The 25,105-nt window shown below is 37.3% G+C and overlaps 1 protein-coding gene across 4 annotated transcripts; it reads right to left on the bottom strand.

The window, feature by feature from the left end:
• Positions 1 to 13,167: 13,167 nt before the first annotated feature.
• On the bottom strand, positions 13,168 to 21,378 carry LOC111400187 (homeobox-leucine zipper protein REVOLUTA-like). 4 transcript variants are annotated; one of them, XM_023027616.1, is made up of 18 exons: positions 20,127 to 21,378; positions 19,707 to 19,866; positions 18,839 to 18,924; positions 18,628 to 18,718; positions 18,406 to 18,501; positions 18,165 to 18,278; positions 17,995 to 18,078; positions 17,639 to 17,794; positions 17,486 to 17,560; positions 17,116 to 17,222; positions 16,836 to 17,010; positions 16,372 to 16,560; positions 15,603 to 15,683; positions 15,378 to 15,512; positions 14,613 to 14,947; positions 14,059 to 14,164; positions 13,627 to 13,779; positions 13,168 to 13,472 (listed from the first exon to the last, which is right to left on the bottom strand). In XM_023027616.1, the coding sequence occupies exons 1-18, from the start codon at positions 20,354 to 20,356 to the stop codon at positions 13,323 to 13,325; spliced, it is 2,523 nt and encodes an 840-aa protein (XP_022883384.1). In that variant the 5' UTR covers positions 20,357 to 21,378; the 3' UTR covers positions 13,168 to 13,322. The 4 variants fall into 4 exon arrangements, with proteins under 4 accessions (XP_022883384.1, XP_022883389.1, XP_022883393.1 ...); XM_023027621.1 differs by having other exon boundaries at positions 13,627 to 13,776; XM_023027625.1 differs by having other exon boundaries at positions 14,613 to 14,935.
• Between the last annotated feature and the right edge of the window lie 3,727 nt (positions 21,379 to 25,105).

Raw genomic sequence — 25,105 nt, 5'->3', positions numbered from 1 at the left:
CGAGCAAAATAATTAAATTGTGACTTAAATTCATTCAATTGTTGGATTGTAGGGTATAATGATGAACTTGATGGAATTCACTAGAAAAAGAAGCAAAAAGGACCAAAATGAATCAAAGTGAAAGTTCAGGGACCAAAGTGCAATTATCTGAAAGTTGATCCGATGGACACATCAAGCAATTGATAGAGCAAAATGCCAATTGGAAATCATTATGGAACATTGGAACAACTAGAAACACGAGTGGAGGTCAAGAAGTGAAGAAATGAAGTTTGAGGACCAACATGACATAACTTGAAAGTTTGTTCTACTGTGCGGTCACATAGTAGAAACTCCTATGCAGTCGCGAATACCAAGGCAGGGAATTAAAACGCCAATTTCCATAAGCCTATCTGGTCACATAGGTATATTCTGGGGGCCGATTCTGCAATTTTCTTTTTGCGTTATAATTCCTTTGGAACTTGATTGGGACGCGATATAAAACCTAGAGTCGTCATATTTCGGAGGAGAACGCACTGGGAGGCAAGAAATGACGTATTGGAGAGGGTTTTGAGAGCAAGTAACAAAGAATTGCACAAGAATTTTCAAGATTTATCAAGTATTCATAATTCGCTGATGTTCTTTCTTCAAAATATGATGTATTCTTATAGTTTATCAATGCTAGGCTAGATTTTCATGTACTATGAGATCAATGTACCATGGGATTTGATCTTTAATTTTCTAGTTTTACAATTTGACATTAAAAACACGTTTTGATTGTTTTGAACGATTTATATGCAATTTTTGTTTCCGCAATTAAGGGCCCGTAATTATGTGAGTTTAGGTGGCTTATTCTTGCATTCAAGAGAATTGGAATAGGTTCGACATAATATAAATCATTGTACGGTCCGATAGGGGATAGAAATATATCGCTATGCCCTACGTGAATTTTTAAGTGTTCACAAGACCGCATGCATTTTTATATATGCACTTGTCAAAGAAATATAGGCCGATGGTATGTAAAAATAAGTTCAGTACATCTTGAGAGAGGGTATTTGATAGATTAGGAGCACTGATTCGTCAATAATTTAAGTGTGTTGTCACATTGTGAAATTAGGGTTAAGGTGATAATTGCATAGAAAATCGTGATCCTAGTGTTTTGAATTTCCATTGAATACAACCAATTCGCACTCTAACATATAATTTGCATTTTAATTCATTAAAATATCATTTTGCATATTTGAATTCATTCCAATCTTAAATTTTGCATAGTTAGGGTTTTCACAACATTAGGGTTTTCTTTCTAAAATTAGGTTTTATTTAGTTAGATATTCATATTGAGTAATATCGTTTCGATTAAGGCTATACTAGGTCAAATTGAACTACTCAATCTCTATGTGATGATATTCGGACTCTAAAAATCAACTTTATACTTGTTAATGAACCATACACTTGCTGTCACCGTTGCTGGGAATTGAGTATTTATTTAATTTTATCTAAATTGGCACTAATTCGAACATCCATATTTACATTTCCTGTTATTTTGTTGTGTTTTATTTCAATTAATTTCATTTTGATTTGTTCTAGTTATTATTTCATTTTAACATCTAAGCACTCCTATTAACTCTTCTTGCAGATTTGCATGATAAGATCTACTAAAGGAGAATTGACACCAGCTGATCCAGAAATCGAACGAGCTTTCCATCGAAGGCAGCGAGAAAATAGAGAGGCACATCAACGAATGGCTAACGTGCAGAATAATCCAATTTTTCCGACTAATGAAGAACGGGTAGCGAATGAAGGAAATATACTCGTGGGAGATTTCATGACCCCTCAAATAATTCAAAGCCAATCAAGCATCGTATATCTACCGTTTGGATAGTCGAACTTCCAACTGAAGACTAATGTGATACAATTATTTCAAAACGGCAATCAATTCTATGGAAGGACTGAAGAGAATCCACACACGCATGTTTCTCGTTTTCTGGAGATGTGCCAACACTTCAGATATCAAGGAATTTCAGACGATGCACATACACTGCGCGACAAGGCAATTGAATGGCTGGATTCGCAACTAATCGCAAGCATCACCACGTGGAATGATCTAGCACAAAAAATATGCACTAAGTTCTCCCCACCTGCTAAGATCGCGAAGCTCAAGCACGACATCTCTGTTTTTCGCCAAGGCGACTCCAAAAATTTCGATGAAGTCTGAATCGGTTCAATAATATGCTGCGAAAGTGTCCACGCCATGGGATTAGCAAGGGACTTCAAGTCCAATACTTCTATGCGAGATTACTTCCAGCCTTTAAAAGCATGGTTGACTCATCATCGAATGGATCACTGTCCACAAAGACAATTGATGAGGAACTGAAACTTTTCGAGACCATGGCCACCACTTCAGCTATGTGGACATCGGAACGAGCAGTTCAGAAGAAGACACCGGGGTTTATGAAGTGGACGTCTATTCCGCATTGTTAGCAAAAATTGATTCATTATTTCACAAGGTGAAACACATGGCACAATCAGCTAACGCAACACAGTCGAAAAATGCTAGTTGTGAAGAATGTGGAGCTGAGCATGTAACAACAGAATGTCCAATCTCGGTACAAGGAGTAGAACAGGTAGATTATGCTCAATGGGGACAGCGGCAACAAAATAATACATATGGGGAAACATTTAATCCGAGTTGGAAGAAGCATCCCAACTTCTCTTGGAGCAACCAGAATCAAAACAAGCCACAGGGACAATTTCAACAGCAAGAGAAGAAACCTCAGTTGGAAGAAATAATAGAAAAATTCATGGAGAAGGCTGAAGCTACACTTCAGAACCAAAATGCAGCTATAAAAAATTTGGAAACTCAAGTGGGACAATTAGCCATAGCATTGACTAGCATAGCACCAAGAAACTTGCGAAGTAACACAGAAATAAACCCGAAGGAGCATGCTAAGGCAATTACAACTCGAACTGGAAAGCAGCTACCAAAAATCCATGTAAAAAGACCAGGTGCAAATCAAGAAACAGAATTCCCAACTATAGAAGAACCTATAGAGCATGATGAACAGATGGAGGAATCCACCCCAGCTGAAAAATCGGACAAAACATAGAGTAAAGCAACCGTTAACCCGCACGAACCTCCCATACCTTTTCCACAGAGGCTGAAAAAGTAGAAGTTAGAGCAGCAATACAAGAAATTTTTTGAAGTTTTTAAGAAACTCCACATCAACATCCCACTCCCCGATACATTATTCCAGATGCCTAGCTACGCAAAATTCCTGAAGGACATATTATCAAATAAACGCAAGCTAGGGGATTACGAAATAGTAATGCTAACAGAGGAATGCAGTGCCAGAATCCAAAAAAAGCTCCGACTAAAATTAAAAGATCCAGAGAGCTTTACTGTTTCTTGCATTATTGGTGAAATTCATTTTGATAAAGCTTTGTGTGATCTTGGTGCAAGTATTAATTTAATGCCTCTATCTGTTTTTAGGAAAATTGGCTTGGGAGAGGCTAAGGCGACTACTGTAACGCTCCACTGGCTGACAGATCGTTAACACATCCCAGGAGAATAATTGAAGATGTGCTTTTGCAGGTGGAAAAATTCATATTCCCCGCGGATTCCCTAATCTTGGACATGGAAGAAGACAAGGATATTCCATTGATACTGGGCAGACTATTTTTGGCAACAGGAAGAGCCTTGATCGATGTTCAGCACGGGCAACTGATATTGAGATTGGGAGAAAAGCAGATCTCGTTTAATGTCTTCAAGGCAATGAAACTACCTGGAGAGACAGACAGCTGTTTCCAAATCGATGTGATTGATACGGTGATCCAAGACTCCTTTTTGCTACAAAACCCATCAGATGCATATGAAGCTCGCATTGCACATTCGCAATCAACACAATCTGATTCAATGGACATAGAAACTTGTGCAAGGTTTCTGGATACCAACCCACCTTATACGCAAAAAAGGCATTTTGAGGAGCTTGGAACAGGACCTACGAAACCACTACCATCCATTCAGCAGCCACCAAAATTTGAACTTAAACAGTTACCACCACACCTCAGATATACTTACTTGGGGGAATCCTGTACACTCCCTGTGATCATTTCAAACACAGTAAGCAAAGTGGAAGAAGAGAAAATGCTTAGGGTGCTCAAGGAGAATAAGACAGCAATTGGATGGACCATAGTAGATATCAAAGGGATTAGCCCCTCACTGTGCATGCATAAGATTCTTACGGAAGAGAATTTTCGACCAACAGTAGAAAGTCAGCGAAGGTTGAACCCAAATACGAAAGAAGTGGTCAGAACAGAGGTACTCAAACTTCTTGATGCTGGAATCATATATCCGATATCAGATAGTGCATGGACTAGCCCAGTTCAGGTGTTACCAAAGAAAGGAGGAATAACGATAGTGCCTAATGAGAAGAATGAGTTGACACCAACCAGAACAGTCACAAGATGGAGGGTTTGCATTGATTACTGCAAACTCAATGCAGCAACAAGGAATGATCACTTTCCCCTTCCGCTTATAAACCAAATACTGGAGAGATTGGCAGGCCACTCGCATTACTGCTTCCTCGATGGGTATTCGGGTTACAATCAGATACCAGTAGCACCAGACGATCAAGAGAAAACTACATTCACGTGCCCTAACGGTACTTTCGCATACCGCAGGATGCCCTTCGGCCTTTGCAACGCCCCTACCACTTTTCAACGTTGTATGATGGCAATTTTCTTAAACATGGTAGAGAAATTTATTGAGATATTTATGGATGACTTCTCGGTCTTCGTTTGACGAGTGTTTGGAACACTTGAATCTAGTATTACAAAGATGCAGGGAAACCAATTTAGTCTTAAACTGGGAAAAATGCCACTTCATGGTGCAAGAGGGGATCGTACTTGGGCATCGGGTCTCAGCAAAAGGGATTGAGATGGACAAAGTAAAGATTCAAGTTATTGAAAAGTTGCCACCACCAACATCAGGTAAAGGGGTTTGCAGCTTCTTGGGACATGTTGGATTCTACAGAAGATTCATAAAAGATTTTTCAAAAATCACCAAACCCCTCTGCAACCTGTTAATGAAAGACGTGCCCTTCAAATTTAATGAGGAATGTCTGAAACCTTTCAACACTTTGAAGGAGAAACTCACGTTAGCGCCAGTAATAGTAGCACCTGATTGGGAGTTGCCTTTCGAGTTAATGTGCAATGCTAGTGATCATGCCGTAGGCGCAGTATTGGGACAGCGAAAGAACAAGATTTTTCATGTAATATATTATGCAAGCCGAACATGGAATGATGCCCAGATCAACTACGCGACCACTGAGAAGGAGCTCTTGGCGATGGTCTATGCCTTTGACAAATTCAAATCATATCTCGTGGGGTCTAAGATTGTAGTCTACACAGATCACACTGCATTGAAGTATCTAATGACAAAGAAGGATGCCAAGCTGAGGCTAATCCTTTGGGTGTTACTGTTACAAGAATTCGACATTGAAATTCGGGACAAGAAGGGCGGTGAAAACGTGGTAGCAGATCACCTATCGAGATTAGAACAAGAAGAGCCAGAAACGTCAATGGAAATTAATGAAATTTTTCTAGATGAGCAGATGTTCAGTGCAGAAGAAGCCTCATGGAATGCAGACATCGTCAATTATTTGGCTAGGTCAATCTCACCGCCAGATTACTCGAGTCACCAGAAGAAGAAGTTCTTTGTCGAGCTGAAATATTATTTTTAGGAAGATCCTATTCTTTATAGGTGAGGGACTGATCAGATTGTGAGAACGTATACACCTGAAGATGAAATACTTGAAATTCTTGAGCATTGTCATTCATCTGCTTATGCGGGACATATGGGGGCTTCAAAGACTGCAGCTAAGATTTTACAATTAGGGTTCTAATGGCCTACATTGTTCAGAGACACCTTTGAATATGTTAAGAGGTGTGATAGGTGTCAACGCATTGGGAACATCTCAAGAAGGAATGAGATGCCACTGAACATCATATTGGAAGTAGAGATATTTGACGTCTGGGGAATCGATTTTATGGGACCATTTCCCCCATCATTTTCAAATCAATACATCCTGGTAGCAGTTGATTATATGTCAAAATGGGTGGAGGCAGTTGCATTGCCAACGAACGACACGAAAATGGTAATTGGGTTCTTGAAGAAATACATCTTTACTAGATATAGTACACCGCGGGCAATAATCAGTGATGGGGGCAAACATTTTTGTAATCACCAATTTGAGCAATTATTGAGTAAATATGGGGTTAAACACCGAGTTGCAACCCCATATCATCCACAAACCTGCAAGCAAATTGAAGTGTCCAATCGGCAACTGAAGAGAATATTAGAGGTCACAGTAAATTCATCCCGAAAAGACTGGTAAAAAAAGTTGGACGATGCATTTTGGGCATATAGGACAGCATTCAAGACACCGATAGACATGTCTCCATTCCGCATAGTCTTTGGAAAAGCATGCCACCTTCCATTGGAAATAGAAAACCGGGCATACTGGGCTATGAAACAATTGAACATGGATTTGAAAGCCGCCGATGAAAAGCATTTATTGCAACTCAATGAGTTAGATGAATTAAGAATGGAAGCATATGAAAACTCAAAGTTTATCAAAGAACGCATCAAAAGGTGGCATGATCTACACATTCAGAGACGAAATTTCGAGGTAGGGCAGAAAGTCCTGTTATATAACCCGAGGCTCAAGCTTTTCCCTAGAAAATTAAGATCAAGGTGGTCGGGCCCCTACACTGTCACTTAAGTTCTACCATATGGAGCTATACAGGTCAGTCATGAAACAAAAGGAACATTCACAGTTAATGGGCAAAGGCTAAAACACTACTAGGGCGGGGATTTCTCAAAATAAAGTCCACCGTCCAACTCGGAACGCCTAATTGAAGCAGAAGTGGAGGAATCGAGCTATAAACTATAAACTAACGCTAGGTGGGAGGCAACCCACTGTATCCTTTTCATTACTTTTAATTTTTGCATTAGCTTAGAAAATTTTAATTTTCACGTTTGATTTTTTTTTAGGTTTAGGTCATCGATCATCCATGCATGTCAATCGAGTCTAAGCACTACCCACACGGGTCCCTATTCATTGAGCACAAGTTAGGAATGACTGATTTAGTGTTTAGGTGATTGGATGTGAACATCATGCATTTCGAGGCAGAAAGTGTGTTTTTCAAAGTACTTCGAGGATCAAAGGGTGACTTCAATTTTAAAAAGTGATTTTGGGAACTAAGTCAATGACCTACACGTACCCCATATGGTCTAATGTGTTTTGATAAATTTTGGGGGACGATGAAAGGCCAGTTCGAAGTCACAAGTTGAAAACCAAGAATTTGGGAAAAAATTTGGTCAAGATTGAATTTTGGGGAATCAATTGTGTTCTTAAAAAATTTTCACGTGCATTTAGTTTTTAAAAAAAAACGTTTAGTCTATGCGGTCGCATAGACTAAACATCTATGTGGCCGCATAAATGTGGTCAGGGCCAATTTGACTAAACATCTATGCGGCCGCATAGATGTGGTCAAGGCCAAAATTGGCAATGACCCTTATCTCTATGCGACCGCATAGACATACTCTATGCGGTCACATAGAGTAACAACGGGAAAAAAAAAATTTACTTTAAAACACGACTCTCACACTCACATCAACACAAGGTTCCCTCCCCCTCACACGCACAATTCTCGACCCTCTCATCCCGTGCATCTCAACACCACACCACAAACACAAGACCCACAACTCATCACAATTCATAACCCACATTACAACCCATCTTGCCATTCATCTTGTGGTGGTATAATATAATTCTAAATCTCTACAAGTTTGCAAGGTAAATTCTCTACACCTATTCCATCAATTCCGAAATTGGGAATTTTTTTTTTTTATTTGATTGGTATTCGATGGAGATTGGGTAATTGTGGTGTTTATGATTCATTTGTGACATTGGATGCTAGTATAGAGGGCATCAATAGCCAAAATAGGAAAAATTTCACAGTGCACACAATATGTTCAATAAAATGCCTAAGTTAAACTTCTATTGCATTTTTGTGCATCTAGCCTGGCATGTGATTGATGATTGAATGGATTACCTTTTTGTGATGAATTACCACACAATTTGAATTAGAAAACACCAACACCCAACATCAACACACATGCATATGGCTAGGTCACGGCTTGCACGACACCCTACGTCCCCTACTTTACCCCATAATTTGACACACCAAACGAAATCCAATTGATTTGAAAATTGAGTATGTGCTAGACCTCATTGAATTCTTCCCTATGCCTAGAGATAGCCCGGGAAAAATTCGATATTTCTCGACGATGCCCGAGGTTGAAAGTGCGCACTCGATCATGGATCAAATTTTCATAAATGTGCATGTTTGGACCAAATTTTGCTAGTTTTTCTTATTGGTGCAATATTTCTACTATCTTGAATATCATGTTTTGAATATTGCACACCAATGTGTTAAACATGCATGTTGAAGCAAGTTTGGGGGATTTGTGAAATACGTGCTTTACTGATCTCATTCCATTTATCGTTTTTCAACAAGAAGTTTAATGAATGCTATTTTGCAACTTTGCAAGATGCATCCAAAACGAACCTCAAAAGAGAAAGAAAAAGTTGACTCATCTTCCGGAACAGCCCGTACTCGAGTTCTTGAAGGCGGGATACAAAGATTTTTAAATTCCGAGACAGCAGCCCGCTATGAAAACATTGTGAGCCGGTGGATAGTAACACCAAAGCGGGCCGTTAAATTAGAGGATTTTCCAGATTTTGAGTTGATCACATTGGTGGATAATTGTGGGTGGGCAAAGCTAGAAGAGCAACCACATCGGATCTATAAATCATTGGTGGGAGAATTCTACGCAAATTTCAATGTAGAAATCAACACATCAGGGTCCGACCACTTGCACCAAACATGGGTCAGGGGACAGTGGATTATGTTCTCGCCAGTGGTTATTCATGACTACTATCAGCTCACGTTGGACAACATAACCCCCATTCCAGGCGATTTCAATTAGAATGAAGTGGCAGAGATCCTATTGGGGCGACAAAATGCATGGCCACTCCCCACCACTGCATGGCACCAAATTGAGCTGACACCGTCTATAGCCATCTTGTAGCTGCTTATGTGCTATAACATTGAACCAACATCGCATAGGACCACATTCACCGATCCCACAACCAGGTTCATCTATCACTTGGTGAGAGGAAATAAGGTCGATCTCGCCACTCTCTGCTATAATCAGATCCATCATGTGGGTGCTCTGGGAGACAGGCACAGTTCAATGATTTTTCCCAGCCTCATCTCCTTTCCAGAATATGCATGGCTGCTGACATCAATATCGCAACAAGGGAGGCACTTGCAAAACCCAGCCCCCCTATAAAGCGCAGTACACTGGAAGCTTAAGATAGAGCAAGGATAAAGCACAGGGAAAAGCAAGAGAACAAGTGCCACGGCAGCAAAAAGAGCAGGGTCAGGCGCCTGCAGATCAAGAGATGCCACAAGCCCCACCACCACAGATTGAGGTGGATACACAGTTGTGGCATCAGATATTCGCCACCACCATAGGAAACAATCGTGACATACAGGGTCTCCAGCAAGCTATTGGGGCTCTGACGACTGACATGCAGACAGCTCGACGTGACATCCGCATCGACACTGATATGGCACGAGTCGCTCACTTGGATTTAGAGGCAGCCATGAGGGAGATGGAAACTATGAACGGTCGACTGAGTATGTATGTGGGCCGAGTCGATGGCATCCAGTTGCGAGTGAATGAAACTTGGGAACGTCTGGGTCGAATAAAGACACGTGTTGGCGGAATCCAAGCGGAGATGGTGCAACAGTCAGCAATGATGAGAGAGGTTTTAACGTGCCTACCTCTACCTCCAGATGATGGTACAGCAGGAAACATTTTCCCACCACCACCTCCATATTGATCAGGGGAGTTTATTTCATTCATTTGCTAATTCTAATTTGCAATTGTCTTCAAAATATGCCTTTTGAAACCTTTATTTTTCACATTGAGGGCAATGTGGTGTATAAGTTTAGGGGTGGTGGCATATTTTGAACGTAACCCTTTTGCTTTTGAAAACACAATTATCGACATGTAATGTAAATTTTCAATTCTGTGACATTGGTTGAACATTGTGTGCTTGACGAGTGATTATTGCATTTATATACTATATTTGGTTCATTGCATGCCTGTATGGGTTTGATAGCCTTGCCAGCAATGATGTGATTATTGGAATAGATATGTATTGAGAATTGTGAATATAGTGCAGAATTTAATTAACTGATACTTGTTGGGGTAATACTTGACATTCCATATGCACGCCACTCATACCATATATGTCAGGTAAGTGATTGGGTTTGAATAAAGCAGAAGAAACCAGAAAACCTCGACTAGATTTAGCCATAATGTAGATCCATAAACCAAAATGCCTTAATGTATAGTTTGGAGAAGATTTAACAATTATAGGGGAACATTGAGATAAGTGGGAGCTCCGCGTATGAATTACATTGTGTGGATTGCCTAGACAAATGAGATGAAGATTGGGAGAAAGTTTTAATTTGGGGGTTGATTTCAAAGACCAAATGTCTAGAAAAATAAAGGGGCGTAAATCTAGGTTAAGAAAATTTGACACATTTCCAAGCCTTTATTACTCAAGCAAGTAAGTCTTTGAGGATATCTCCAGATCTGGTGCCCTAAAGCCAACTGGTTTGGGAGACACCGGCCCAAAACTCGTTATAGGGGTCATATAGAAAGCAAGAGGGAAAGAGGTCAGTAAAAAGTCATCTGATCGAGTATTTTATATATAATGGTATGAATAAAGCCCTTGGACATTCGGTTGATAAGAATCACAACATCAAGGCGAGACAAGTAACTTAGTTTAATCTAAGGTGTTAAAACAATCAAATCTAGAAGAGCCTTCACTTGTTGACATGCGAACCAGTAATAGTAGGATCTATCCAAACAAAGAGAAAGTAAGGACTACTATTACCTAAACCCTTAACTTTAAAACACAACCCCAAGATAATTGAGTGAAAATGATAAGTTTGGGGGGTTGTGCATCTCTCGAGCAAAGTAAGGACATATTTGACCATTTTGGGATCGGGATTGAACCAATCATGAGCTGGCTATGTTCGTATGAGCACACACACACACACGATGAGTTTTACACCCGACAAGTAAAGGTAAATTCTTATATCGCATTATTGAAACTGTTTTCTTTGTTAATTACTGAATTTCAATCCTGAGATAAGACAGGTTATTAAGCCATGTTTGTTGAGATTTAAGTCACTATCTTATTTGAGGACAAACAACAGTTCAAGTTTGGGGGATTTGATAAGTGCGTTTTTGTGCACTTATTTAATGCACAAATATGACTAAATTACGAGCAAAATAATTAAATTGTGGCTTAAATTCGTTCAATTGTTGGATTGTATGGTATAATGATGGACTTGATGGAATTCACGAGAAAAAGAAGCAAAAATGACCAAAATGAATCAAAGTGAAAGTTCAAGGACCAAAGTGCAATTATCTGAAAGTTGATCCGATGGACACATCAAGCAATTGATAGAGCGAAATACCAATTGGAAATCATAATGGAATATTGGAACAACTAGAAACACGAGAGGAGGTCAAGAAGTGAAGGAATGAAGTTTGAGGACCAATATGACATAACTTGAAAGTTTGTTCTGCTATGCGGTTGCATAGTAGAAACTCCTATGTGGTCGCGAATACCAAGGCAGGGAATTAAAACGCCAATTTCCATAAGCCTATGCGGTCGCATAGGTATATTCTGGGGGCCGATTCTGCAGTTTTCTTTTTGCGTTATAATTCTTTTGGAACTCGATTGGGGCGCGATATAAAAACCTAGAGCCGTCATATTTCGAAGGAGAATGCATTGGGAGGCAAGAAACCACGTATTGGAGAGGATTTTGAGCGCAAGTAACGAAGAATTGCACAAGGATTTTCAAGATTTATCAAGTATTCATAATCCGCTGATGTTCTTTCTTCAAAATCTAATGTATTCTTATAGTTTATCAATGCTAGGCTAGATTTTCATGTACTAGGAGATCGATGTACCATGTGATTTGATCTTTAATTTTCTAGTTTTACAATTTGGCATTAAAGACACGTTTTGATTGTTTTGAATGATTTATATGCAATTTTTGTTCCCGCAATTAAGGGTCCGTAATTGTGTGAGTTTAGGTGGCTTATTCTTGCATTCTATAGAATTGGAATGGGTTCGACATAATATAAATCATTGTAGGGTCCGATAGGGGATAAAAATATACCGCCATGCCCTACGCGAATTTTTAAGTGTTCACAAGATCGCATGCATTTTTATATATGTACTTGTCATTGAAATATAGACCGGTAATATATAAAAATAGGTTTGATACATCTTGAGAGAGGGTATTTGATAGATAATGAGCATTGATTTGTCAATAATTTAAGTGTGCTGTCACATTGTGAAATTAGGGTTAAAGTGATAATTGCATGGAAAATCATGATCCTAGTGTTTTTAATTTCCATAGATTACGACCAATTCGCACTCTAACATATAATTTACATTTTAATTCATTGAAATATCATTTTGCATATTTGAATTCATTCCAATCTTAAATTTTACATAATTAGAGTTTTCCTAACATTAAGGTTTTCTCTCTAAAATTGGGATTTATTTATTTAGATATTCATATTGAGTAATTTCGTTTCGATTAAGACTACACTAGGTAAAATTGAACTACTCAATCTCTGTGAGACGATATTCGAACTGTAAAAATCCACTTTATTACTTGTTAACGAACCGTACACTTACAGTGATTTTCACTGAAAGAATATATTTCGTGAACGTTGAGTTCGGTGCCTCTGTGATGTTCCTTAGAGATTTATGGTTTGAGCCTATGAAAGATCAAAATTAGATGCAAAATTAGATGCAGTGGTTTTAGATTTTTCTGTAAAGTTCTCTATTATACTTCTTGTACAGTTTGGATCTTGAATTAATTCCCATAGCATGATTCATAGAAATAACATCAGATTAATAATTCATCTTGAACAGGGAAAAAATCCCATGTAGAAACCTTGAACAGATAATCTATCTACCATATAAAAATACTCGAGGAGACTAAAGCAGCAGCAGCAGCAGCAGAAGCAGATTTACATACAATGGAGAAGTTAAAAAATGAGCATAAAACAAATTTAATTAAAGAAAAAAATTTACAAAACTTCTGAACTTCCTCAATCAATCTTTTATGTCACGTACCTTTTGTATATCATTTTTCGAAAGCATGAACATTTAGACAAAAGACCAGTTAACAAAAGAGAAGGCAAGGCAGTGGAGGGTATTCTCTTCAGCTGCAAAGACTTTCCACACGATTGCTTGTTCATACGAGATATGGCGCCTCATTGTCGACATGCATATACCACCGGGCAAGTAAGCAAATCCCTGAAACGTATTATAGAGTCAGTTAACACCATCTTCTGTGAAAGGGAAAAGGAGAAAACAAGAAGAATGTAGTGCCAGCATATTTCACAAAGCATCAGAAACCCAAAAAATTTGAACTGCGAAAGTGCCATCTTAACAGAGAAGCATAAAGTACCCGTTCCATTATCTTAGTAAATTCCGAAAACAATGCCTTGCGCCCAGCGTCGTCAAATATCTTATCTAATGTAATATCTTGTAAAGCCACTAGAGTAGTCTCCAGCATGTCGAGCCCAGCCTGGTTCGCAAATATGAAAACTGGAAGCACCTGCTACACAAAAAATAAAAAAAGTGAATATCTTTACATAGATTAAGATTATCTGACGGTTACATATAAATAACATTATAAAAGGGAAACAGCATTTTGTACACAACTATTTACATAATGGTGAGGTGTCAAAATGTAAGTGGAGAAATTATGTGATTGATGAGATTTTGATCTAATTAAATCTAACCACATCATCTGTTGATAAATCAATATGTGAATTGTCATGTACATGTAGCACGACCCTTATAAAAGAATAAGCAAATAAATTTAGAACCATGATACCTTCAACGAGCAGCACAATATGGCATCTTGGTGACGCCACAGTGTTTTCAATATTGATTCAGCCCCTATCGTATCAGCCATCACCAATTCGGTTCCGACGTGGAAACTGCAAATGCACAAAAAAGTGCTTAAGATAAATAATCAGAACATCTGCTCCACTCCATCATCAAACCAACAAAAGAATTATCACTTTTTCTTCTTGACGGAGATCATCTCAAAATTGTTTTAAGTAGTTAAGAGGAAACACGTTTATGAATTTATTTATATTTTGTCTTCAACATGCCCCCTCACATGCAGACCAAATTCATTTTTTTCACGCATTGCCTGACACATCCATAATTTTTATAAGTGGATGACAGCTAACTTCCTTGCCAGCTCGAATACCAAGTTAAACTACCTCATCTAAAAGCTCAAGTTGTCAGAGAGTGAGTACATTGATCCAACCCAACTAACATGCTTGACATTGATGGTGGAGATCTGACAAGATTTGTCATGGCGAGAAAATGATAGAAGCTTGCAACTTCAGAAAGAACGAAAAAATTAGCAGAACTTACCTATAGCTCTGGCAGATCCAATGAGCTAGTGTAATAGCTTCTGGAGAGCCCGGGGATAGCTTTGGCCCGAATGTAGGGCTCAATCCCAATGGAGATATGGCCATGGAAACCCTCTGCACAGAGGAAATCACGCTACGAACATACTGACGTGCCATTGTTGCAACATTGTCCTGTAAATTGCTCTCAAACGGGAATTGGAAGGCAATAGTCAATACTGATCGTGCACTATAAGATGATGTAGCATTTCCAGCACCATGGTTTGTTTCTGGGTCAACTTCGAGGTTAGATGTCAAATCTAGTGTTCTTTGCGCAGTCAATGTATCCTGCGAGTCCCCCTGAACATAATTAATTATTTATCCAGTATAGTGAACAAAAACTAAAACATAGCAAACTACATGCATAATATATCATGTCCAGGTAGGCTTAAAAGAAAAGAAAAGATATTTTAAAAATAGGTCATACCTACTTGTCAAAATAAGTAATTTATTTCTCAACTTTGACCAATAAAACAATTTATTTTAAAACTCGGTCTTTTACTTACAAGTAAACTTTCTAAGGTTAGCAAAGCTGCATACTATTATCCAGAGCATCATGTTTGGGTTGGTATATGAGTGTACTCATAAGGAGGAAAAGTATAGTCTTGACAAGAAATAAGGCATTAAATTGTCACTGATAACCAAGTTCTTCACAGATTGCTAAAAGCTACAAGGTAAATATTTGAGAGAACAAAAATGGAAGTTAATGTGGTAGAACATTTTACTCAACTGGTTTTGAATCGAGCGGAATTATGCGAAAGCCAGAGGGCACTAGTGGTACATCATCAGGAAAAATCTCATCAATTGGAGCAAAAACAAGCTCAGAGCAGGCTCCCACTGCATTCTCATCAACCCCGCTGCACATCTGCAGTTAAAATTAACTCATGTAAACTTCTGTTTTGCAGCAACTGCTCGAAAGTCTAATTACTAGACATCTTAATACAGAACCAAGCACCTGTAAAAGGTGAATGTCCCTTGAGATAAAAGCATCCTCCTCACCAAGAGAGTGTCCTTCCAGCCGAATCACTTCAAGCATCTGGGATACAATATTAAAAAGTGAGATACGACATCACGTTTCATGTGATGTTCGTTGTTGTCACTTGGTTCAAAGCTTAAGTTATTAGAAAGGATCACATGTAGATTATTTACATATTCTCTTCAACTCACCTCCTCATGTATAGTCCCTTTAAAACGTAGCACGTGCTAAATTTTATTAAAGGGGTGGCTATGAGATTTGAACCAAGACTTTTTGAGTGCTTCGATATCATGTTGAATCACTTGATGTGAAAGCTTAGTTGTTAAAGAGGACCACATATATTTAAATTCATCATAAATATTTGTTATCACAAGATTTTTGGTGACAGCAGAATTTATGAGAACTCGACTCAAGTAAAAGATAACATGAAGATCAAAAGGGAATTTCTGTTTTCATAATCAAACAAATAGAAAATGAGAGGTAAGTGAATGCCAGAGAAAGCAACTCCAGTTGAATAAATACCCCAGAACTAAATAGCAAATAAATTAAATTCCCTTCCACATCAATCAAAAAAGTTAGTCTCATCTCAGTCCCTTTGTTTATTGTGTAATATTTTGGAAGGGAATTAAAATGCTTGCTGCGCCGCACAAAACTATATTTAGACATACATCGGTTACTTTGCCACCACTAAAGAGTGTGGTAATTGCATTGAGTTGAAGGCAGCAGTTTATACTAAACAAGTAAATACCTCTTCATGTTCAATTGTATTACCCAGTGGCATGATGATTTGGCTTCCAGTAAACCCTGTAGGCCTCATTCCTGGATATGCATACAACCTCGCTTTTAGAGATGTAGCAGAAAAGGCATCAACAGTAAAATCAGCCCACTCTGAACGATGCTCCCTGAGAACCCGAACCAGTACTGCTGGAGGGACATTCTGTCAGGGAAGGGCAAAAACTTAATCATTAAACAGGATATCGAAATTCAGTTTATCATTCCATTCCAGATGGACGATATCTAAATCACGTCATTGAAATAGTCATGACAAACAGTCAAAGTTGAAAGCAACTGTAACACAAGTTTTCAATTTATTTTCTCAGTTTCTCAAAGCAGTCAGTCTAACATTACACGTCTGTAATTTCAGCGAACAAAGCGCTAAGCAGCACGAAAGTGACATCAAATTGTGAAATATATATATATACATAAAATCACCTGAAGTAGCATAGATGCTTTGGCACAAAGAACACCTCCAATAAAGGAAAGGTTATTTGATCCAGCGCTCAGGTTTTTGGAGGAGTTGATGGCTACTACTACATCTTCAGCCCCGTCAGAGTTCAATAATGACCAGCCATCATCATTGAAGCTGTTAATAGCATCATTAAAGCCTCTGCACAGGAGAAATACTATGTGACATACAATATAGTGTACATTAATGTACATAACATGTCTCTAGATACAAAACAAAATATGCTCAGAACATAGAGGAAGTTACCTGCTTAATCTCTGGCTGAATGTGCGTAGAACAGCTGGTTGCCGGCCAAGACCATATGCTACCTCACCACTTGTCTCCTGAGCTATCTGCCTGATGTATCGCAGTGCCTTTTGTAACAAAATCCCGAAAAAAAAAAAAAAAAAAAAAAATGTCACTATCCATTTTGGCAGGCATTGAAACAAAAACTAAAAAGGTTAAGGGGTAGATTCTCATAGTGCATTCGGGCAGTAAAATATAAGGAAAGGCAACATTACTAAATGCAAAATTAGTATAAAATTATGTTCTTGCTTGGCTCTCTACTCAATCAATAAATCTTCACATGATCTTTAGAAAGCCTCAACCACATAGAACATCAAAGAGTCAAACTCACTGCAATAGTCATTTTCTGCGCTAAAATGTTTGGTGATTCATAAAGTGGCCGAAGCACCTCTGGCACACTCGAGGCCTGGAAATAGGAGTGGTGTTACCAATCAAGTTCTGCCCATCAAAAAAACTTGTGTATAACATTTAAAGCACATCTAACCTTGAGATTCAGGTGATCAACAATATGAATAATTGATCCTCCACCCTCACATGGCCGGATTAAATATCCAGACGGAAGCATCTCAGCTCTTAAAAACTGTGGCGCTGCTACTGTGCTTGGGCCAGCCCCAGTACCAGAAAGAGATCTTTCACAGATCTTTAAAAGATGAAAGCAAAAAGAAAGATTTATGCCACTACCTCAATATAAAAAGGTCAAGGTTCACAAAGTTGTAACAGCCCATTCTAATAGAATCAAGATATTTCAGGCAAGTATAATAGCGGAACAGATGCAATCATAGTTTATCTTAGTTAAGACATCTGTAAGGTAGTTTATCTTAGCGGAAAAGAGATGCATACCACAAGACTTCCATTTTCTAATGTTGTTGTGTATCTCAGAGTCCAAAAGTCACGAGCAGGAGCCAGTGTAGTTGGTGCATATGTCTGTGAAGAATATTTAATGATTTATTTCTCCCACATGGTAACCTGAACGTAGAACATAATAGGAATGTTATAGTTGAAAAACTCACCTGCGTATACACAAGTTCAATTGTTCCTCCATTTCCAGCAGGAAACATAGTGAAAACTTCAACGCTCCTACAGTCCCGGAACCAAGAAGAACGATCTTTAAGGATCTCTGCAATCTGCAAGATTTAAAGAAAAATATGTATGAGTTGAATTTCGAGACAGCCAATCATTGTATTATGAACTGATAAATAAAATTTGGCATAAAGACCTAAAGGAGAAAGAAATAGAGTTGTGAGATCTTGCCTTAGTAGGTTCTAAACTAACAAGACCGCAGGCTCGAGCTGCCACTCCACCACAACTTTTTGAAATGGCAAAGATCCCAACTGAATCCGGACCAGGCTGACAACAAAAATAAAAATTCACACGACCCATTGATATTAATCTTGCAATTAGAAAGACTGTATAATTATGGCAAACAGAAAAAGGATCGAATTAACAGAAGATTTTAGACAAGACACAACAAACCTTCATCCCAGGCATCTGGACCCAATCAACAGCAGTACCTGTCGCCTTTGATAGGAAATCTGCCAAAGTCTCCTCCGCAATTAAGAGGAGACTGCCAAAAGCATGGACATATATTAATGAAATGTCAATGTCCACATGAAATTTTGACATTTTAAATTATGCAGTTATATAGAAAAAACACAATGAGGCGACATAAGATTTGAATAAGTACCCAGCAGGATTGTTAGTGTCTTTGAGAACATGCCGAGGGGTGGTCGCTGCGGACTCACAACTTGCATCAGTTGTCGTCGCTGATGCCTGTTGAGATTTCCACTTTTAGATAAGGGTTTGAAGATCATGGAGAAGAGATAAAAGCATATTGAGGTAAAACTGTAGAATTTCAGGAGAAAAAATCTAAGCCAATTAGAAAGATTCCGACTATAGAGCTGCCTTTTGATAGCTCAAATGCAAATAACAATGAAATGTCAATATTAACAATAAAACCAACCCTCGTGGAATTTAGAACCAATAAATGTCATAATCCTAGTTCTCGGATATGAAATAATTATCTCACATTAGTACTCAGACAATCTTTTGTTTCGAAGTAAAAGGCTCAGCCTAAAGAGCCCTAACCTAACATTTCATATAATTGGAAAAATGGTCCATTTTAAGAAGAACAAACTGATTACGTTGAATTGAAGCTTGTGTTCATTTTAACACCAATAATATTGATATTAAAATCGATGATGAATGAATGACAAGACAGATCCAAAATATAGAGACACATAGCAAAATTAACTATTTAGTGCAACAAAATGACATAAACTTAATTGGCAGCGCATGTGGGTTCTTTTCTACACCAGAATTTAAGATGAGGTCGATAACAAATGATCGACAGAGCAGCTCCAAAACATAGAAACAAATAGCCAATTTAACTATTAGTACAACAAAACGACATACACTCAGCAACCGATAGCGTATGCGTGTTCTTTTCCGCTCCGAATTTATGTTGAGTTGATGATAAATGATTGACAGCGCAAATCCAAAACATAGAAACAAATATAGCCAAGTTAACTAATTAGTACAAGAAAATGACATACACTTTGCAATTGGTGGCGCATGTATCCATTCTCGCATACCAGCTGCGATACCTGCTTCTGAAGGCGATCATTTTCCTCCATCAAAAGCTTGTTCATAGCACTAAATTTTTTATTCACACTATGAAGTCTGACAGATTCCTTCCTCTGCTTCTCTCGACACCTAAATTCACAAACAATAATTTTCCTAGCCTCCATCAGAACTAAAATAAACACAGAGTTCTATCATAAACATAATCAAATCCACCAGGAATCTAACAAACTGACATCTGAAAATCAAGAATTTATTATTTACATTAATCAAGACTAGCAAATGATGATGGTTACAAGCTAAATGTAATTTATTCCATTAATGAGATCAACAAATTATAGGCATGTAAACAAACCCAATCAAACAATGACGCGCACAAACTTTTCATTTACCTGCGGTTTTGGAACCACACTTTGATCTGTTTGGGTTCAATGTTGGAAAGAATTGGGCATCCCCGGATCAGTTGCTGGCGGCGCAAAGAACTCGGTTTTGGGCACTCAGAATATACCCTTTCCAAGGCCTCCACCTGCTCTGCCGTGTACCGGACATATTTTCCTGAATCAAGATGCTTGTTTATGCTGCCACTGCTACTCTCCCTGTGTAGCTGTGCTACCATAGCCATTTTCCCCAAACCTCAAATTCTTAAACTCCCAAAACAGAACCCACACCAAAAGTATGCAAATCTTGAATACTCTGAGCAGCTTTTATTGTCCCACAGAGAATGACAGATTATCTGAACTGAACCTCAAATTTTCTTAATTTACTAATCTTTGTTCGTGCTACCTAGTGATCTCAGAAAACTAAATGGACGACCTTGATCGAGCCAGAAGATTCCTGGGCCTTTAGGTGTCTGAGAACTACACTTATACCACTTGGGGAAAAAAAAATCTAACAGCCAAAATAGCTCAACGAAAGCTAAACAGCTTTGTATACGAAATCATACGCATACTGACAAAAACATATCTTGTTCTCTCTTTTTTTCCTTCAATGAAGCTGTAAATTAACAATCCACGGGAAAGAAAAACTGTAACCCCCGATTTCTTATTACTAATTATTAATTTTTACTTGATTAAGGTGAAATTTATTTCTGTTTGCCACGCAAACCCCTGATTTTCCCACAAAGACACAAATTTATGCTTTTTCTGCATTGATTACTGCGGAACCATTCAGCCTTTTCATTTCCTATAACTTAAAATTTTTTCCTTCCTAGTATACTTCAAAAAACAGCAAAACTTTGCTCCAGCTGAAACTTGAACTTTAGAAATGAATTTCACCGAAGGGTAATTAGATTAAGACAGGATTTGTTAACTATAGATCAGATAAACACTAAGTTACAAATGGGATCTCCAAGAAACGAACAGAATACCAAACTGAAGACTCTCTTTTTCTTTCTGTATCTAAAGAAGAAGAAGAAAAGAGCCAACTCCTTCAAGACAAAAAATAGCTCTTCGAAGATCCATGAGAGCAATGTAAAAGAGAGAATAAAACTCCAGAAATGTCCAGTTTAAAATGACAAAAAATATCAGAGGCAACAAGAGGGATTTTTTTGGATCATGCCGCTCTTACAAACATTTTTTTACAAAATCCTATACTGACTGCTCAAAATAGGTGGTGGTCACAACTAACCGACATTTTTTAAATTTACCATTTGTACAGTAAGTAATCCATTTTGTACATTTATTTTTACATATATATTTATCCTTTTTTTTTCTTAGACTGCAAATGAAGATAGTTGTGTGTGTATGCATGTATCTATTGTGGGATGAGGTTGGCCGAAAGAAGGATGAGAGAGAAACAGTACGAGAGAGAGAGAGAGGTTTTTGGGCAAACATGCTGTATAAACAGGGCTTCAAGACAAATTTAAAATCAGGGGAGACACGCAATTGGAAAGTTTGAAAAACAAAAAAAAAAATAAAAAATTCAATCATTAATTTACACGTCAGTTTATTTTCTGCAATTCTATTTTTGAGCTTCTTCAAGAGCGAATTACTCATTTTTGGATGGTCTGTTCGCAGATCGAAAATGGCAGAGATTTTATTTTATTTTCGAGCTGCTTTTTTTATTTTTTCCTGCTGCTATTGGCCTGTACTGAATGCTCTCCATTGGATTTTTTGTTCTTTTTTTTTTTTCGCCCTTTGGATTTGGAGTACTGTAGATTACTGTAAATTATCCATTTTATTGAGAATGAAAAACAGACAAAGAAAGAAGGATTTTTGATCCGGCGCATTTAGTAGCTGAAATCCTGTTTAAATGCTTGAAATGACAGGTGAGACCTACACATTATCTTTCCTATAAAATTTATGCTTTGGTCAAATCACACAAACAAAATCTTCTGCAATTGCCTATCTTGGGCTCCCCGCAGGTCTCTTGATGTGGGGTGGGGCAAGAATGGGTGGGTGGAACGGGGAGTCAAGGTGATGGAGGTCGAGTAAATGATTGAGATAGTGTTTAGTGAATCGTGCAGTGAATACATGATCAATTTCTTTGCCTAGTTAAAAGGTTGAACTCCAACTTTAAGGGTTCTCCACCGTCCCTGCCATGGAGTATTGTGAGGGAGATAAATCGCAGGTTATGCCTCCAAGAGTATAGGGTGGAAGGCTGCTTGTACACTTACACTTACCTAAGAACCAAATCCATATTTCAGGATTCGAACCCTTGACGCAGCAGTCTCAAGCAAAGTTGAATTTCTCCACCCTCCCCTTTTACCACTTAGAGATATGCCCGGGGGGCATTTCTTTGCCTAGTTCATTTTGTGGAGAGATGTCAAGTAAATGATTGAGATAGTATTTAGTGTATCATGTGGTTGATATATGATCTATTTTCAGCCTTCTTTGTTTCACGAAGAGGGATGTAGGATCAACTTTTCTCTTTTTGGATAACTAAACATAACTAACAGCAACAACTAAGTCATTGACACTGTCCATTCACTTCTTCCATCTATCGTGATTTTATAATATTTTAAGATAGTCATTAGTGACTTCATTTTTGTGTGTAGAGGGGATGGAATAGGGTTGAAATTGTGCTTTGCCAGTTCTTACATCTAATGTCAGCACGCAATCTAAACACTGTTACCATGTTATTTGAAAGATAATGAAAAACTCGAAGGTAAAATATTGTAGCATATGGCTTGAATTTAATATAGTATGAATGAGAACAGATATTCTTAAATTAAAATCACGTGTTTTAAAATCGATCTTGACATAAATTCAGGAAAAAAAAAGGTCAAGGGTTATATTGATATCCACCCAATGATTTTTAAAAAAAAAAAAAAAAAAAAATTTGAAAAAAAAAAAAAAAAAAGATAATTTTTTGGCCGATTTTTTAAAATTTGTGTTTTGCCTAACTAGTTCAATTTCAATTTCACTGGTCGAAATCTAATTATATTAATTGAATCATATAATTGGATGTAACTTCTTATTTATGAGTTTATGTAATCAATTTTACTTAAAATGTGTTTCCATAATTATATTGAGAATCTCGTTTCATTTGCTCAATATAAAACTACATGTATGAAGGGTCTAAAGACTATTTCATACCATTCCAAAAGACTGAGTTATGTCATTTTACTCGTCCCCTAAACTTGTCTAGAGGCACATTTGTACATTTAGCATGATTGTGAGTATTTTGACTTTTGATTCTCTTTATAAAATTCGAACAATTTAGTTGTGCTAGACCCAATCTAAGGGAACAACTCGTGACCACAATCTACTCACAAAGAACCTTACGAATCCTCACTCTCTCTAAGCTTTTTCTTATCATTTTATCCACAATTTTTTTCCTCATTCCATATCGAGAGTCACATCTGTGGACTCGATGTTGCCATATAAAATAGGGGAAAATTGAAGCAACAGTCCCTAATCTTTTCTTTTTTACAGACTTTACTCTAACCTTCATTTTGTGCCAGCGGATGCCTCTAACTTTCATAAATATGCACCTAAGATCTATCTAGACGGTAACTGTCCAAAACACCATCAATTGACCGAAAAATTCTTTGAACTATCTGTCACCGCGACGATTTTATTGGATGTTGATTCCTTAGTTTTTTCGATCAACTGATGGTATGTTGGACGGTTTCCTTCCAGATAGACCTCAGGCGCATATTTATGAAAGATTATGAATCTCCGCTAGCACAAAATAAAAGTTAGAATAAAGTCTGTAAAAAATGAAAAGGTTAGGAATCGCTGTTACAATTTTCCCTATAAAATAGTATTCATCTAAACTATAGAGACTCTTCCTTGAAACTCTAGCAAGTAAATTCTGCACATTTCATTAATTTGCAGATTCGGATCCTTGAATTTGATTCTCCAAATTATGAACTTTTGCTATTGAAATCTTACGGTTTTAGTGAATTAGCCATTTCAATTTAGCTTCATATATCTTTGATAAAAAATGATTGTTGTACAGACCCTGTTTTCACAAGGCCTGTATAGGCCAGACACATCTGAGGTGGGTGATTATTTAAAAATAATAATAATAATAATAATAAAAATCACCCACGCCCTTTGCATGTGTGGTCTGTACAGCTAGCATGGTTCATCTTTGACACTACAAAATGTGTACTTATTGATGGGATGTTAGGGTATCTCCAATGGAGACACGGAGCACAAAAATGCATCAAATTTGGGTGCAAAATGTCTCCAGTGTAGTACCAAATATTGTAACATTTTGACATCAAAATAGTGTTGCATCACTTTACACCATTTATTATTATTATGTACATTTTAACTAAATTTTCATAATGTAAAAAATAAGAATTGATGAATTAATTAAAATAAGAATAGAACAAAATTAAAAATATAAAAAATACGATTATTTAAAAAAATTGTAGTGTTTATATTAATTGTACTATATTTTTTATATTTATTAATGATTTAATATTTTCGTTAATTTAGTGTAATTTTTATTTAGTAATTTGTGTATTTGTAAATAAATTAAAAAATAAAATTTAAAATAAACAAATCGTTAAGAATAAAAAAAAGTGAAGAAAATGATTAAACAATGTTCATTTAGTATAATGATTGAAGATGAATTTTAATTTGATGTAAGATTTGGTGTAAAATGATACAAAATTAATCTCAAATTTTGGTGCAAGGTTGAAAATGATCTCAATACTTGGTTTTTATTGTTTTCTTTCACCACTTTCTACTTTTACATGATTTTTTATTCTCTATGAGAAAAGCTGTTACTAGTACTACTATTGTTATTGTGTGTGTTTTAAAGGATAAACATTTCTACACTAATGTCGAGCTCGAAGTTGATTATTGATTCTTTTAGAATACTTGAAAAAGGGGACATTCAAGAATTATGATGGTGTAATTAAAGGTGTTGTATGATGTTATACTTATAGAAATTACAAGCCTCTTATGATAAT

Source organism: Olea europaea, chromosome 1 (genome assembly GCF_002742605.1).
Source record: "Olea europaea var. sylvestris chromosome 1, O_europaea_v1, whole genome shotgun sequence".
Lineage (NCBI taxonomy): Eukaryota > Viridiplantae > Streptophyta > Magnoliopsida > Lamiales > Oleaceae > Olea > Olea europaea.
Note: the sequence above shows the minus strand (reverse complement) of the source record. Positions and strands in the feature narration are given on the sequence as shown.